At 33.2% G+C, this 16,349-nt stretch overlaps 1 protein-coding gene across 6 annotated transcripts in view; it reads right to left on the reverse strand.

Moving 5' to 3' along the window:
• The window catches only part of LOC136038592 (histone-lysine N-methyltransferase PRDM9-like), a 206,651-nt gene that overhangs the window by 175,683 nt on the left and 14,619 nt on the right, over nt 1–16,349 (reverse strand). For 5 of the 6 annotated variants that reach the window (XM_065721794.1, XM_065721792.1, XM_065721797.1 and 2 more), the window contains exons 3-4: nt 7,233–7,303; nt 9–102 (exon numbers count right to left, since the gene is read on the reverse strand). In XM_065721794.1, the coding sequence (XP_065577866.1) occupies nt 9–102; nt 7,233–7,303 (165 nt within the window). Of the gene's footprint in view, nt 1–8; nt 103–7,232; nt 7,304–8,473; nt 9,537–16,349 lie in introns of those variants that run through there. The other variant, XM_065721796.1, reaches the window with a different exon arrangement.

The raw sequence follows: 16,349 nt of genomic DNA on the forward strand, positions 1-16,349 counted from the left end.
CAACTCACTTGATTTAGAACTTCCATTGGATGTGCTCGGTCCTGCTTCAAAATTCACCTGACCCATATCTTTTGATTTTGCTTTATTCCTGGCTTCTTTTTGCTTGAAAAACAGATTAACAGGTTAATGGAAGACAAAAAATAAAGCAGGGCTTATATAAGCAAATGGTTTGTACGATTTGCAATAGAAAGCTAAGTGCCAAGGTCTCTGAGAGCCTTGATCAGAACTCAAGTTCAAGCAGCATGAGCTAATAAGATTGGCCAGTCGTAATATTCTTTAGAATATTCCCATTAGCGACAGAAAAAAATAGCGACGAAGACCACACTGCCTTTCCATAACAAACAAACACAAAGTAAAAATAATAGAAAAAATCTTTTCAAGACAGTGAAAATCAAATCTTTGGATATTTCGGCCCTGTGTCCAAGGGCCGTCTTCAGCACAATACGAGAAACAAAACAAATATATATATATATATATATATATATATATATATATATATATATATATATACTAGCTGTTGGGGTGGCGCTTCGCGCCACCCCAACACCTAGTTGGTGGGGGCGCTTCGCGCCCCCCCCAAGCCCCCCCGCGCGCGTAAGTCGTTACGCGCCATAATAGTTACGCGCCATTGTAGTTGTGTCCCTATGTCCCACCTGTGAATATAGATAGATATATATATATATATATATATATATATATATATATATATATATATATATATATATATATATATATATATATATATATATATATATATGGTTTTAACTACGTAAAACTTGCGAATATACAACATTCTTTGCTGTCCCATTGTCTTTGCATATAAATAGATTGTCAGGTTTACCGACTCTTGAACATGCAACATATAATGGTCCATGGGAAAACAATCTGTATTCAGATCTATACCTCATGATTCTAATGATTGCCCTTGAGCTTTGTTGATGGTGATTGCTAATCGACCATTCCCTGTCCCGGTGTCCCGGTCGTCATTTACATCCCCCTGTTTCCCCCGGTGTCCCCGTTGTAGTTGTGTCCCTGTGTCCCGTTCGTCATTTATATTCCCTGTGTCTGTTCCCTGTGTGTTCCCTGTGTATTTGTAGTTTTTACCTTCTTTTTAGTTTTGTTAATTTTTTTTTTTACTTATGTCCTGGTCGTCATTTATACTCCCTGTGTCCCGGTGCTTTGTTGATTGCTAATCGAACATTCCTTTTGTCCTGGTCGCTTTCTCTTTGAGTGTCGTCATTTATTTTAGCTTATTTTTCAGTTTTTTCCTTTTTTTTATTTTTTTTTTATTTTTTATTGTTTTTAGTTTTTTACCTTTTTTTAGTTTTTTTAGTTTTTTTAGTTTTTTAGCTTTTTTACTTTTTTTATTAGTTTTTAGTTTTTTTTGTAGTTTTTGCCTTTTTTTAGTTTTTTCAGTTTTTTTTAGTTTTTTATTGGTTTTTACCTTTATTTTAGCTTATTTTTCAGTTTTTTCCTTTTTTTTTAGTTTTTTTTTAGTTTTTAGTTTTTTTAGTTTTTTACCTTTTTTTAGTTTTTTTAGTTTTTTTAGTTTTTTAGCTTTTTTATTTTTTTTATTAGTTTTTAGTTTTTTTGTAGTTTTTGCCTTTTTTTAGTTTTTTTAGTTTTTTAGCTTTTTTATTAGTTTTTAGTTTTTTTTGTAGTTTTTGCCTTTTTTTAGTTTTTTTAGTTTTTTAGCTTTTTTATTTTTTTTATTAGTTTTTAGTTTTTTTTGTAGTTTTTGCCTTTTTTTAGTTTTTTCAGTTTTGACGTCACCTGATCCAGTTTTTTCAGGTGACGTCACCTGACACATCCATCCATCCACAGACAGACAACTTATTTTTATATATATAGAAGACATTCGTTTTTTAGTTTTGTTTTTCTCCTTTATTTTTTTCCTTTTTTTTCTTTTTTAGCTTATTTAGATTTTTAGATTTTTTAGTTTTTTTATTAGTTTTTAGTTTTTTTTTCTTTTTAGTTTTTTTGTCCCGGTTGTCATTTATATCCCCCTGTTTCCCCCGGTGTCCCCGTTGTAGTTGTGTCCCTGTGTCCCGGTCGTCATTTATATTCCCTGTGTCCCGGTCGTCATTTGTATCCCGGTGTACCGGTCTGTATATACATTCGTTTTTTAGTTTTGTTTTTCTCCTTTATTTTTTTCCTTTTTTTTTCTTTTTTAGTTTATTTAGATTTTTAGATTTTTTAGTTTTTTTATTAGTTTTTAGTTTTTTTTTTCTTTTTAGTTTTTTTGTAGTTTTTACCTTCTTTTTAGTTTTGTTAATTTTTTTTTTTACTTATGTCCTGGTCGTCATTTATACTCCCTGTGTCCCGGTGCTTTGTTGATTGCTAATCGAACATTCCTTTTGTCCTGGTCGCTTTCTCTTTGAGTGTCGTCATTTATTTTAGCTTATTTTTCAGTTTTTTCCTTTTTTTTAGTTTTTTTTATTTTTTATTGTTTTTAGTTTTTTACCTTTTTTTAGTTTTTTTAGTTTTTTAGCTTTTTTACTTTTTTTATTAGTTTTTAGTTTTTTTTTGTAGTTTTTGCCTTTTTTTAGTTTTTTCAGTTTTTTTTAGTTTTTTATTGGTTTTTACCTTTATTTTAGCTTATTTTTCAGTTTTTTCCTTTTTTTTTAGTTTTTTTTAGTTTTTAGTTTTTTTAGTTTTTTACCTTTTTTTAGTTTTTTTAGTTTTTTTAGTTTTTTAGCTTTTTTATTTTTTTTATTAGTTTTTAGTTTTTTTTGTAGTTTTTGCTTTTTTTAGTTTTTTTAGTTTTTTAGCTTTTTTATTAGTTTTTAGTTTTTTTTGTAGTTTTTGCCTTTTTTTAGTTTTTTTAGTTTTTTAGCTTTTTTATTTTTTTTATTAGTTTTTAGTTTTTTTTGTAGTTTTTGCTTTTTTTTAGTTTTTTCAGTTTTGACGTCACCTGATCCAGTTTTTTCAGGTGACGTCACCTGACACATCCATCCATCCACAGACAGACAACTTATTTTTATATAGATAGATAGATATATATATATATATATATATATACTAGTTGTTGGGTCGGCGCTTCGCGCCACCCCAACACCTAGTTGGTGGGGGCGCTTCGCACCCCCCAAGCCCCCCTGCGCACGTAAGTCGTTACGCGCCATTGTAGTTGTGTCCCTGTGTCCCAACTGTGAATATAGATAAAAGAGAAAAGATTTCTCTTTTCGTTATAGATATATATATGTTTTTAACTACGCAAAACTTGCGAATATACAACATTCTTCGATGTCCCATTGTCTGTGCATATAAATAGATTGTCAGGTTTACCGACTCTTGAACATGCAACATAAAATTGTCCATGGGAAAAACAATCCGTATTCAGATCTATACCTCATTATTCTAATGAATGCCCTTGAGCTTTGTTGATAGTGATTGCTAATCGAACATTCCCTGTATCCCCGTCGTCATTTATATATCCCCCTGTGCCCCCGGCATCCCCGTTGTAGTTGTGTCCCTGTGTCCCGGTCGTCAATTATATTCCCAGTATCCCGGTCGTCATTTGTGTCCCAGTGTCCCAGTCTGTAATTTCTCTTTGAGCGTCCCGGTCGTCATTTATATTCCCTGTGTCCCGGTCGTCATTTGTGTCCAGGTCTGTAATTTATATTTGAATGTCCCGGTTGTCATTTATATCTCCCGGTCGTTATTTGTGTCCCAGTGTCCCAGTCTGTAATTTCTCTTTGAGTGTCCCGGTCGTCATTTATATTCTCTGTGTCCCGGCTTTTAGTTTTCTTTCTCTCCTTTATTTTTCAGTTTTTTTATTTTTTTTATTGTTTTTTTTTTCTTTTTAGTTTTTTTTTTGTAGTTTTTACCTTTTTTTCTTTTTTTTCTTTTTAAGTTTTTTACCTTTTTTTTTAGTTTTTTTAGTTTTTTAGCTTTTTTAGTTTTTTTTAGTATTTTCTTTTTAGTTTTTTTTCTTCTTTTGTATTAATGCTAAAGCCAAGGTTCGAAACTGGAACCTCTCGGACCTAGAACCTGGAACATAACGCTTTAACAACTCAGCTACTTCGGCTTGAATACATTCGTTTTGAGCAGCTTCCTCGGCTGTTGCCATTGTAGGTTCTTCAGTCATTTTACAATTAGAAATTTCTCTTTCAACAATGTTCTTACAATTAAAATTTGTCTTTGAACGATTTTCTTAAATACCTGTGTCCTGGTCGTCATTTATATTCCCTGTATCCCGGTTGTCATTTGTGTCCCGGTATCCCAGTCTGTAATTTCTCTTAGAGTGTCCCGGTCGTCATTTATATTCCTTCTGTCCCGGTCGTCATTTGTGTCCCTGCCTGTAATTTCTCTTTGAGTGTTTTTTCTTTTTAGTTTTTTACCTTTTTTATTTTTTCAGTTTTCTTTTTCTTCTTTATTTTTCAGACGTAAATACATATCGCCGAACCTTTGTTTTTTTAACTAAAATCTGGTAGGCATTGATGACCTTATCCAAGTCAAAATCCCAAACGCAATCATCATCGCTATCATTTTCAGTTTTGATATGTTTTGACTCTCGCTGTCCAGGTGGATTTTCATCTAACTGCACGGTTTTGCGTTCTTTAGCCGTAAGCCTGTTTTCTTGCTGTTCTTGTGATTCCTCGGCACGCTTTTTTTTCTTACTTTCTCTATCAGCAGCAAGTTTTTTGGCATAGACTCTTTGAGCAGCTTCCTCGGCTGTTGCCATTGTAGGTTCTTCAGTCATTTTACAATTAAACATTTTTCCGTCCACAATCTTCTTACAATTAAAAATTTGTCTTTGAACGATTTTCTTAAATACTTTTAATGACGTCATCGTCATAACAAACATGGCGACAACTAACTTCATGACGACATGACGTCACTCGACATACATAACACATAGACAACTTATTTATATATATATATATATATATATATATATATATATATATATATATATATATATATATATATATATATATATATAAAGTTGAGAATTAAAACTAATAATATTTTTAAAAGAATTTTTTTAAACAGCCCTAGCATCCTTACTCCAACAAAGTTTAACCAGGACTCTTTTTTTCTTTCTAGGATTTTTTTTTTCTTCTCGTATAGGGCCAAAATATCCACAGATTTGATTTGCGCTGTTTTGAAAAGATTTTCCCTATTGTTTCTACTTTGTGTTTTTATTTTATTAGCAAATGGGTACTTATGCGTTATCCCTAGAACACTCAAGAAGTTTGCTCTGTTTGATCTGAGAAATACCAGTTTGTTTGTCTGCAATCCGTTACAATCAGCTTAGTCTCAGTGACAAAAACTACGATGCAGGTCTATTTTAATTAAATATTTACAATATAGAGGGTTAAGGTAGGTTAGGTATTTAATATAATGCGTTCTGGGGGAACTGCTTTCCATATTTCTCTGTTGTAGTTTCCATATTTATGTTACTAAAGGCTTATATTCTCATCATATTTTGGTATATTTGATTATGATTAACCAAACTTCCCAAGTACGGTGGGGTCGGGAAAATAAATAATTCCTTAGACCACACTGCTTTTCCATTTACGAAAAATTAAGCAAAGAAAAAACGGGTTTTAATTTCGATAAAGCAGTGAACACAAAATAAAATATAGAAACAAAACTACACTTTAACTAAAAACTTTAAATATTCTGAATACTTCGGCTCCACATCTCGGTGCCTTTCTCAACAGAAAAAAAAACTAAACAAACAAAAAAATAAAAAAAAAATTTTATGATGTGAGTTGTTCTTGCTCATTTATTACTAATTTTCTTTGTGCGTGTGTGTGTTTAGTAGTGTTTATTTATATTTATTTTTTTAGAAAGGCTCCCGGACGTAGGGCCGAATTATTTTTAATTTTTTTAGTTAAAGTGTAGTTTTGTTTTTATATTTTATTTTATGTTCACTGCTTTGTCGAAATTAAAACCCGTTTTTTGTTTGCTTAATACGTAAGTATCGGCTAACGTTTCACTGAAACAAGCTAACTTTGATGATTCAATAAAAGCTAGTTGCTTCACACTGGATTTGAAACAAGCTAAAAAAGGTTATTAGTTATGTCTCAATGTGAGTAAGCCTTTATATACCCAGGGTGGTCAAATATTGACTTTTTTTAATCCATATCCTAATGTTGATAACAGGTAGTCATAGACATAAAGGTATGTGGCGAATGATCAGGATCTTTCAACGTGTATATAATAGAACATCCGATGGGAGAGCTTTTCAAAAGGACAAGAAAAAAAGAGGCAAATTTAAAAGGGCGTAATTTGCGAAAGAGATGTGCCTCCATCCCAGCTGGCACATATCCTTTTATAAAGTTTATAAAAATAAACACAAAAGTTAAAATGCATTAAAAAACGAATGAAAATCCACTGTCCTGTAGTCTCTTCTCCACTCACCCATCAAAAATTTCAACATTTCTGACCTCCCTACGGAAATATCAGAATGATAAAGCATAAATACACAAAAACACCAGGTTCTAGTTTCACAAACCAAATCTAAAAGGATTACAACTTAAATTTCAGTTTCATAGGGTATGCCCAATGAAGATGGGACAGCTAAAAAAAAAGTGTTTTGCCATTAAACATAGCGGAGACTTTAATAAAAGAAGGCACGCAGCAGCAAAGCTACGGGTTTTAAAAGCTGCATCTGCAACAGAAAATATATCATTATACAGTTCAATTAAAACTAAACAATTCTTAGCAAAACTAGTATCGTAAGCATTCCTATTTGGACCAATTCTGGTTCCCCTAACGAGCTCAACGAGAAAGATGAGAGAGAAGGAAAGAGAGGGGAGAGAGACAGAGAGAGAAAGAGAGAAAAACATTCCTATTTGGGCCAACTTGAATTCTCCTAACGAGTTCAACGAGAAAGAAAGAGGGGGGGAAGATATAGATAGATAGACAGAGAGAAAAAGCATTCCTATTTGGACCAACTTCACTTCCCCTAACTAGCTCAACGAGAAAGAAGAGAGAGAAAGAAAGATAATGGGAGAGATAAATAGATAGACAGAGAGAAGAAGCATTCTTATTTGGACCAAATTGACTTCCCGTAACGAGCTCAACGAGAAAGAAGAGAAAGAAAGAAAGAGAGGGGGAGAGATAGATCGATAGATCAAGAGAGAAAAAGCATTCCTATTCGGACCAACTTGACCTCCCCTAGCGAGCTCAACGAGAAAAAAGAGAAAAAAGGGGGAGAGATAGATAGAGAAAAAAAGGAAAAGAGAGAGAGGGAGCAATTTTAATAAATTCAGCCTTACTCTGGCCTTTTCCTCTTCTGCAAGTCGTTTTTCATAGTGTTTCATATATCCTGTTTTCTCTGGTTCAATACCTATGAATATTCAAGAAATTTAGATTTTTGTTTCTTTAGTAAAAGAACAGATTATATAATACTTATACAAGCAAAAATGCGGAGAAATACAATTTTGTCTGGCAATACATAACCTTCAGACTAACTAATATCATAGACCATTTCTGAATTTCTCAAATTCACAGTAAAGTCCCCATTTATATTATTTTTTTTTTATATTTAGTGCCTGTGGTACACCCTGACTCTACCTCGAACTGAAAAATTTTATTTAAGTTAGTTTGTTTGATTCGTAAGATCGAATGGGTTGCATGTGCAAGATGTCGACTTCTTAAATAAGTAATTGCTGTAAATTGCACCGAAAGGCGAAGATGCTTGTATTATTGAATCCATTTGTCTCAGACCTATTCATGCTAGACGGCACAATAGTAAAATGTTGTACTGGCTTGTTAATAAATTGAGAGGAAGTAATCAATCTGGACTTGTCCAAGTTAAAGACAGGAACATGGGCCGTATTTAGTGATAAGGAAAAAGTTAAAGAGAGATTGGCAGAGCATTGAGTATGGACTAAACGTGGATAGTTACAGAAGAAGATATGGATGAAAAGAAGAATTTTGTGACACAATGGATATGAAGGAAGAATTAACTATAATATGCAAAATAACAAGGCCCTAGGTGCCCATAATATGATAAATGAGTTTATTAGATATGGTGTCTATGAGGTTAGAAATAAGTTACTGAAGATAGTGAATATGATTTTTCAAAAGGGAGAAGTACCTAGCGATAAAAAACATTTTTGAACACCTGCATGAGAAATGTGACACGAATGAGCATGGTACTTATAGGGACATTAGCCTAGTTTCTGTATGTAGAAAATTATTTAATTATCACCATTTACATGGATCATTTTGATGGACTTTGTCTCAAGGAGCATAGGAAAGAAAATGGGAGGACGCGAAATCAAATGGGAAGGAAAAAATTTCCTGAACTTAAATTATGCTGATGATTTAAGCATCCTAGATAAAATAATGAGCAAAATGAATGCACTTATAGAGGTTTTGCAAGTTCATGGTGCTAGAGTAGGTTTTAAAATTAATGTTAAGAAGACTAAATCACTATGGCTAGGGATAAGTGAAGATGAAAAGTTGACACTGATTAACGAAAAAATCGATCAAAGCGGACAGCTTCACTTACCTTAGAATTATCAATTAAGACGGTGGGAGCAGTGAAGAAGTGAAAAATCGAATAGCCAGGTCCAGAGTGTTTTTTCACATTTGAAAAATGTTTGGAAGAATAGGGAGATTAGTCTGCAAACCGAGAATAGAATATTGGAAGCTACAATGAAAACAGCGGTCAAAAATGATTATGAAGCATGGGTGCTCCGAAAAACAGATGAAGATTTGCTAGATGTTTTCAGGGACATTGCCTACGGATTGTTTTTGGTACACGAATGACTGACCGTATTTCGAACAGTAGGCTGTACGAAAAATGCAATTCAATCCCGCTTTCTAGGGCTATAATGAGAGAAAGGCTGACATATTTAGGGCACGTTCTACGGGTGAAGGATGACCGATTGCTAAAGATTGGTCTTTTCGGGCAACCACCTAGGGCTAAACGGGTAGCAGGTCGTCTGTGGTTGGGGTAGGAGGATGTCGTAAAGAATGATTTAAGGAAAGTAGGAGCTTCCTGCAAGGGTGTAAATAGGGAGGCGTTAAATAGATTGGCATGGAAGAGGAGCGTGCGTAGCAGCGTTGGCCTTAGGCAGCTTAGTGATGCGGTGAGTTGTTAGTAGTAATAGCAATAGTAGCTAAGAGTTTTCGGTTACACTGCAACCATAATTATAGGTCTTGCAATAAATTGTATTAAACAGAATTAGTGATAAACGAAGTTATGAGCTCATCTTATTTTAGTTCAGTACGGTACCTATCCCAAAGAATTTTACGTGGACCACGAACTGGTAAGTTTCGGCTGCAGATCAGAGTACAAAAACGTAATTGACTAGAAAAATCCCTTTCAAAACAAATGGAAAGCTCCCTGTTTTCACCCTAGCAAAAATACTAGAATATTATGGGACAGATATTAAATAGTCTTTTTTCCTTTTTTCTTGAAACCTGCTTAACGCAAATGTGAAGCCATGCGATATTCCATTAGAGCTTTACTCTAATGGAATATCCAGTTGATTAAAGCTAGCTTTGAAAACCGACTAGTGACAAATATCATGAACATCAACTAAAAAATACGGTTGCTTGAAAATTGGCCTCAATTCGTACTGTCTTTATCAACTTATCTTAATAAAGAGGGATTAGTAATTAGTTTCAAGTTGTAACTACGGAGGGATTGAAAAATATTACCAATTTAATGAACTTACTTAGGTCACTTCATTTGGAAATCCAACAAGAAAAAACAATAATAAAAATTTATTGGCTTTTATACTAGTAAAAATATATTACACTAAAATTTGTAATAATACTTTATATAATATATATATATATATATATATATATATATATATATATATATATATATATATATATATATATAATATAAATAATAAATATAATAAAATAAATAATAAATATAATAAAATAAATAATAAATATAATTATGTAAATAATAAATAATAATAATATAATATATAAATATACATATATATATATATATATATATATATATATATATATATATATATATATATATATATATATATATATATATATATATATATATATATATATATATATATATATATATATATATATATATATATATATATATATATATATATATATATATATATATATATATATATATATATATTACATATATATAATAAATATATATAAATATATCTATATATATAAAAATAAGTTGTCTGTCTGTCTGTCTGTGGATCAGGTGACGTCATGTTTCTGTGTTACTGAAGTGCCTTCGTATTACACGTGGAATACTAAAAATAAAGTATTTGAACGTCGAAAACAGGGTAAGTCAGTCGACGGCCAACCTACCATCTTCAAAGATACCACGATAGGAAGACTCTACACCGTTCACCCCAATCAACATGAATGCTTCTTTCTACGCCTGCTTTTGGTGAATGTACCCGGTCCGACATCCTTTGAGTATTTGAGGACTGTAAATGGTACTATACATGACACTTACCGTAGTGCATACCAAGCTCTGAATTTATTGGAGAATGACCAACACTGGGATAACTGCATCAATGACGCGTGCGAAACGTCAACCCCAAGTCAAATTCGTGCATTGTTTGGCATCATTTTAACAACTTGCTCTCCATCAGCTCCTACAGAGTTATGGGAAAAATATAAGTCAAAAATGTCCGAAGATATACTCCATCGAAAACAGTTAGAGACGTCAGATATGACTTTTGATTTTACATCAGAAATTTATAACTACACTTTAGTTGTTATAGAAGATTTGTGCGTACGCATGGCAAACAAACCTCTTCAGGATTTGGGAATGCCTTCACCTAACCGTATCGCTGCTGTTTCGACATGTGTAGAATTGGATCGTGAACAAAGTTACAGTACGAGTGATCTATTGTCGTATGTACAAAATAACATTTCCAAGTTAACGTCGGAACAAAAAGACATTTATGATACGATAATGCATTGTGTCGATAACAACGTTGGAGAAATTTTCTTTTTGGATGCGCCAGGAGGTACTGGTAAAACGTTTGTGATAAAACTGATTCTGGCATCAATTCGATCAAAAAATGATATAGCGTTGGCAATTGCGTCGTCCGGAATAGCCGCAACATTGCTGCCTGGTGGAAGAACAGCTCTTTCCGCTTTGAAATTGCCTCTGAACTTGCATTCTACAGAAACTCCCACGTGCAATATTTCCAAATCATCTGGGATGGGTAAAGTATTGCAGCAATGCAAACTTATTATTTGGGATGAGTGCACAATGGCACACAAAAAATCGCTCGAGGCTCTGGATCAATGCTTGAAAGATTTGCGAGGGAAGTCGAAACCCTTTGGCAGCACATTAATATTGCTTGCGGGAGATTTCAGGCAAACATTACCTATAATACCTAGATCTACTCCTGCAGACGAAATGAATGCTTGCATGAAAAATTCTAATTTATGGGCACACTTAAAAGCATTAAAATTAACTACAAATATGCGTGTCCGATTGCAAAACGATGACTCTGGTCAAACATTTTCAGATCAATTGCTGGCAATGGGAAACGGAAAGCTCCCAGTAGACTCAATTTCAGGACGTATACAACTACCTGCTGATTTCTGTAATTTAGTGACGTCCAAAAATGAATTGATTGAAAAAGTATTTCCGAATATTCTAAAAAATTATAAAAATAATAAATGGCTAAGTGAAAGAGCGATTCTCGCACCCAAAAATATAGATGTCCACGAAATCAACAATATTGTTTTGACCAAGATTCGAGACCAGGCAGTCCTTTACAAGTCAGTCGACACAGTTTTGGAACCAAATGAAGCGGTTAATTATCCATCTGAATTTTTAAATTCCATAGATCTTTCAGGGTTTCCACCACACGTGCTACAACTAAAAATAGGCGTACCAATAATACTTTTAAGAAATATAAACCCACCAAAGCTTTGCAATGGCACTCGACTTGCCGTAAAAAAAAAAATGGAATACCTAATAGAGGCCACAATCTTGACAGGGCCTTTTGAGGGTGAGGCTGTTCTTATTCCTCGCATTCCCATGATTCCAACGGATCTGCCTTTTCAATTTAAAAGATTGCAATTCCCAATTCGATTAGCATTTGCAATCACCATTAACAAAGCTCAAGGTCAATCATTAGAAAAATGTGGTATAGATCTTAATACTGATTGTTTTTCCCATGGACAATTGTACGTTGCATGTTCGAGGGTCGGTAAACCTGACAATCTATTTATATGCAGCGACAATTGGACAGCGAAGAATGTTGTATATTCGCAAGTTTTACGCAGTTAATTTGTATTTTGGAACCAAATGAAGCGGTTAATTATCCATCTGAATTTTTAAATTCCATAGATCCTTCAGGGTTTCCACCACACGTGCTACAACTAAAAATAGGCGTACCAATAATACTTTTAAGAAATATCAACCCACCAAAGCTTTGCAATGGCACGCGACTTGCCGTAAAAAAAAACAATGGAAAACCTAATAGAGGCCACAATCTTGACAGGGCCTTATGAGGGTGAGGCTGTTCTTATTCCTCGCATTCCCATGATTCCAACGGATCTGCTTTTTCAATTTAAAAGATTGCAATTCCCAATTCGATTAGCATTTGCAACCACCATCAACAAAGCTCAAGGGCAATCACTAGAAAAATGCGGTATAGATCTTAATACAGATTGCTTTACCAATGTACAATTGTATGTTGCATCTTTGAGGGTCGGTAAACCTGACAATCTATTTATACGCACAGACAATGGGACAGCGAAGACTGTTGTATATTCACAAGTTTTACGTAGTTAATTTGTATTGTATCTATCTATCTATCTATCTATATAAAAACGAGTTGTGTGTATGCATGTTTGTTTGTTTGTAAAAAGAGCGTTTGCATATGACGTCATTATTAGTACATACGGCTTTGTATATGGACAGACAATGGGAAAGCCAAGAATGTTGTATATTCGCAATTTTTACGTAGTTTGAAACACATATATAAATCTATCTATATTCACAGGTGGGACACAGGGACACAACTACAATGGCGCGTAACTAATATGGCACGTAACGACTTACGCGCGCGGGGGGGCTTGGGGGGGCGCGAAGCGCCCCAACAACTAGGTGTTGGGGTGGCGCGAAGCGCCATCCCAACAGCTAGTATATAATAATAATAATGGTTAAATATATAATAAAATACATAATAGTAATATAGTAATAGTAAAAATATAGTCGGATGTTTTGGGATAGAGATTCGAGCATTTTTTTCGATAAATTAACCAAAAAGCCTTGCAAATGTTATTCACGACTATTAGTGTTTCAATCAAACAGTTCATGGTAACGAACTGTAGGTAGGGCGCGACTCGGTTCAATAGCATCCAAAACTCTAAAGCTGAATTTTGATATTAACGGATGCATCAAAAGGATTGGTTTTTATGCTGATTCCAAATATATAATATTCATTAAGTTTAGTTTTTACCCATCAAAAGACAAGAGCATTAAAAAAACGTCTGTTTTTCAACAAAAAGGTGGAAAACACCCCCAAAATAGAAGAATTAATAAAAATTGCGGTTTCAGATCCAGCACATCAGAGGACCATACTGTAGGGAATTCAAGCTTCCATCAGCAAAAATGTAGAATTTTTCATTTTTTACCAGAAGAAAGATCACGGATGTGTACAGTCTTAAGCATATTTAAAATTGGTTCGTGACGGAGAGGGCGAAGGCCGATTGTAATACCTCTTTTTAAGTGACCAAAAGATTGGAAGGCACAAAGACGCCAGGCTCTTTTTTTAGAATTGAGACAAATAGTCTAATTAGGAAAATAGAATTGTTAGGCCAGAATATTTCTAAACCACTAGTTTTTTGGTTTTATTCGTCCCAGCAAAATAGAAGCCTTAGAAGCACTATGTTTATCTATATATATATATATATATATATATATATATATATCTATAGATATATATATATATATATATATATATATATATATATATATATATATATATATATATATATATATATATATATATATATATATATATATATATATATATATATATATATATACATATATATATATTCAAAAGCTCTTAGCATTGTTTGGGTATTCTATTAGTCACAGAGCTAGATGGCAGTGGTGTAATGTCAGTCTTAAGCATATTTACAATTGGTTGGTGACGGAGAGGGCGAAGGCCGAGTGTAATACCTCTAAGTACAACAATTGAACGCTTATTACTTTTAATCTTAATCTATCTATAAGACCAGGGCTTTACAGAAACTAAAGCAAGCAAATACTGCACATATCAGTGCCTACAAATAACTAGTTTATACAGCTAAATCAACAAAATATATACATAGTAATTTTTGCCAGTTCTAGATATAGATTATAAGTTTCATACCCTTCTAGAGAAAAAAAAACTAAAAAAAAGCGAAACTAGCAAAACTAGCCAAAAAAATAAAAATAATAAAAAAACTACATGGATCAGTGTCTAAAATAATATTCCATATAGTTCAATTAATAATCAGCTTACGCTACTAAATTAATGTAAAATCACTAAAATATTAGGATATATTAGTAGAATTATCCCGAATTATCTATATCCGATATACTGTTAGTTTATGCATTCTTTGGTTGTAGTGGATATCAAAATTATCATAAGTTTCTCACTATTTAATTTTTAAAGATGAAATATGTTATCGAATTTAGCTTATTAGTTAATAATACCAAGGACAGTAAAAATGAAAAATGAGGATTGGAATTGGTTAGATTGAATCTTACAGAGCCATATATATATATATATCTTTAAAATTAGGAAGGGCTGTAAATTAAATTTTGAATAAAAAAAACCCTCCACGATCAGTTATGCATTCTTTGGTTGTACTGGATATCAAAATTATCATAAGTTTGTAACTATTTAATTTTTAAAGATGAAATATGTTATCGAATTTAGCTTATTAGTTAATAATACCAAAGGCAGTAAAAATGAAAAATGAGGATTGGAATTGGTTAGATTGAATCTTACAGAGCATTACGTTGAATCTTACAGAGATTTACAATTGTGTATTTTGGATAAAAACAACGATAAGTAATCAACAAAGAATTTACTTAAGACAGTGAAATCTGTTTAAACCTTAAGAATATTTTGGCTCTATGTCCAAGAACCGTTCTCAGCAAACTACGTGTTTAAACGCAAAAAAAATACAATGAAACTGGATCTTTAAAACTAGAGTTTTAAAATAAAAATAATCATAGGTTTGTTGTTTTTATGATAAAAAGGCAGAGTGCTTTTTGTCGTTGTTTAAAGATCAGTGATGTGTGTTGTTTTCTGTTTGTTTGTTGTTGTTTTTATTGTTTTTTTTTTTTTTGGGGGGGGGGGGAATCGTACTGAAATAAGGGTCCTAGAAAATCGGAATATTGCTCATTCAAACAAAAATTGAAAGTTTAAGTGATCTTTTAAGTGACCTAACAGAATGGAGGACAGCTAGCTTCCTTTCTCTGCCCCCGTTTCCCCAAAGACATCCGAATGAAATTTTGGTTTGCCCATTTGGTTCATCAAAATTGAGGGGTCCAATAAATATGCCTCCGGGGATAACATAATCCCCCCAGAGCCCGTGGAAAAAAGGGCTATATGTTTTGCAATCTATTGTTGATTGGGAAATTTGTCATTGGTAAACTTGCGGATATTTTCCCCAAGGGAGTTTTCTGAGGGAAAAAAGGAATTACCTGGGGGAGAATTTTCAACGTTTTTTGCCTTTGAACTATGTTGAACGAAATGGTTATGTCAAAGTTTTGGTTGAACGCATCTGAAAAAGGACTTAGGGAGGGAGGGGTGTAGGTTTCCCTCCAATCTCTTTTCAACTTCTCCTAAACGTACATTGAAAACTTCAACCTAACACTATCAGTTGTTCCTTAGATATTGCTGATATTTTCTTTTACGACAAACAAGAACGAAGCGTAACTTGATTGTGTCTCCCTCTCCTTTTGTCTCCTTTTGAGAGCATCCCTCTCAAAAGTTCCATAAAGTTTTACCTTAATACTCCAAGCCTTCTTGGAGATCCAAGGTCAAACATGCCCTCTTTTCTTAATAAAAAAAAAAAACCTTATATGGTAACAATGAGCAACTTTTACAACTTACGGCTCACCCCTCGGGGGCTGTGGGGATTTTTTCAACCCTTTAGGCATAGTTTTTTGGCCTTTGAACTATTTTGAACAAAATGGTTCTCTCAAATTTTGGTCAGATGCATCTGGAGAAAAAAGAGTCTAGTGCAGTGGAGGGGGGTCTGGTTGCCCTCTGAGTACCTTTTACTCTTAAAAGGACAAAATAATCTTTAATTTGCAATTGGATTCGAGCCCAGTTCAAAGTTTATATGTCCAACCCTTCCATATGAAGTGCCTTTGAAAAAAAAAATTATGA

This window comes from Artemia franciscana, chromosome 18 (genome assembly GCF_032884065.1).
Source record: "Artemia franciscana chromosome 18, ASM3288406v1, whole genome shotgun sequence".
Taxonomy (NCBI): domain Eukaryota; kingdom Metazoa; phylum Arthropoda; class Branchiopoda; order Anostraca; family Artemiidae; genus Artemia; species Artemia franciscana.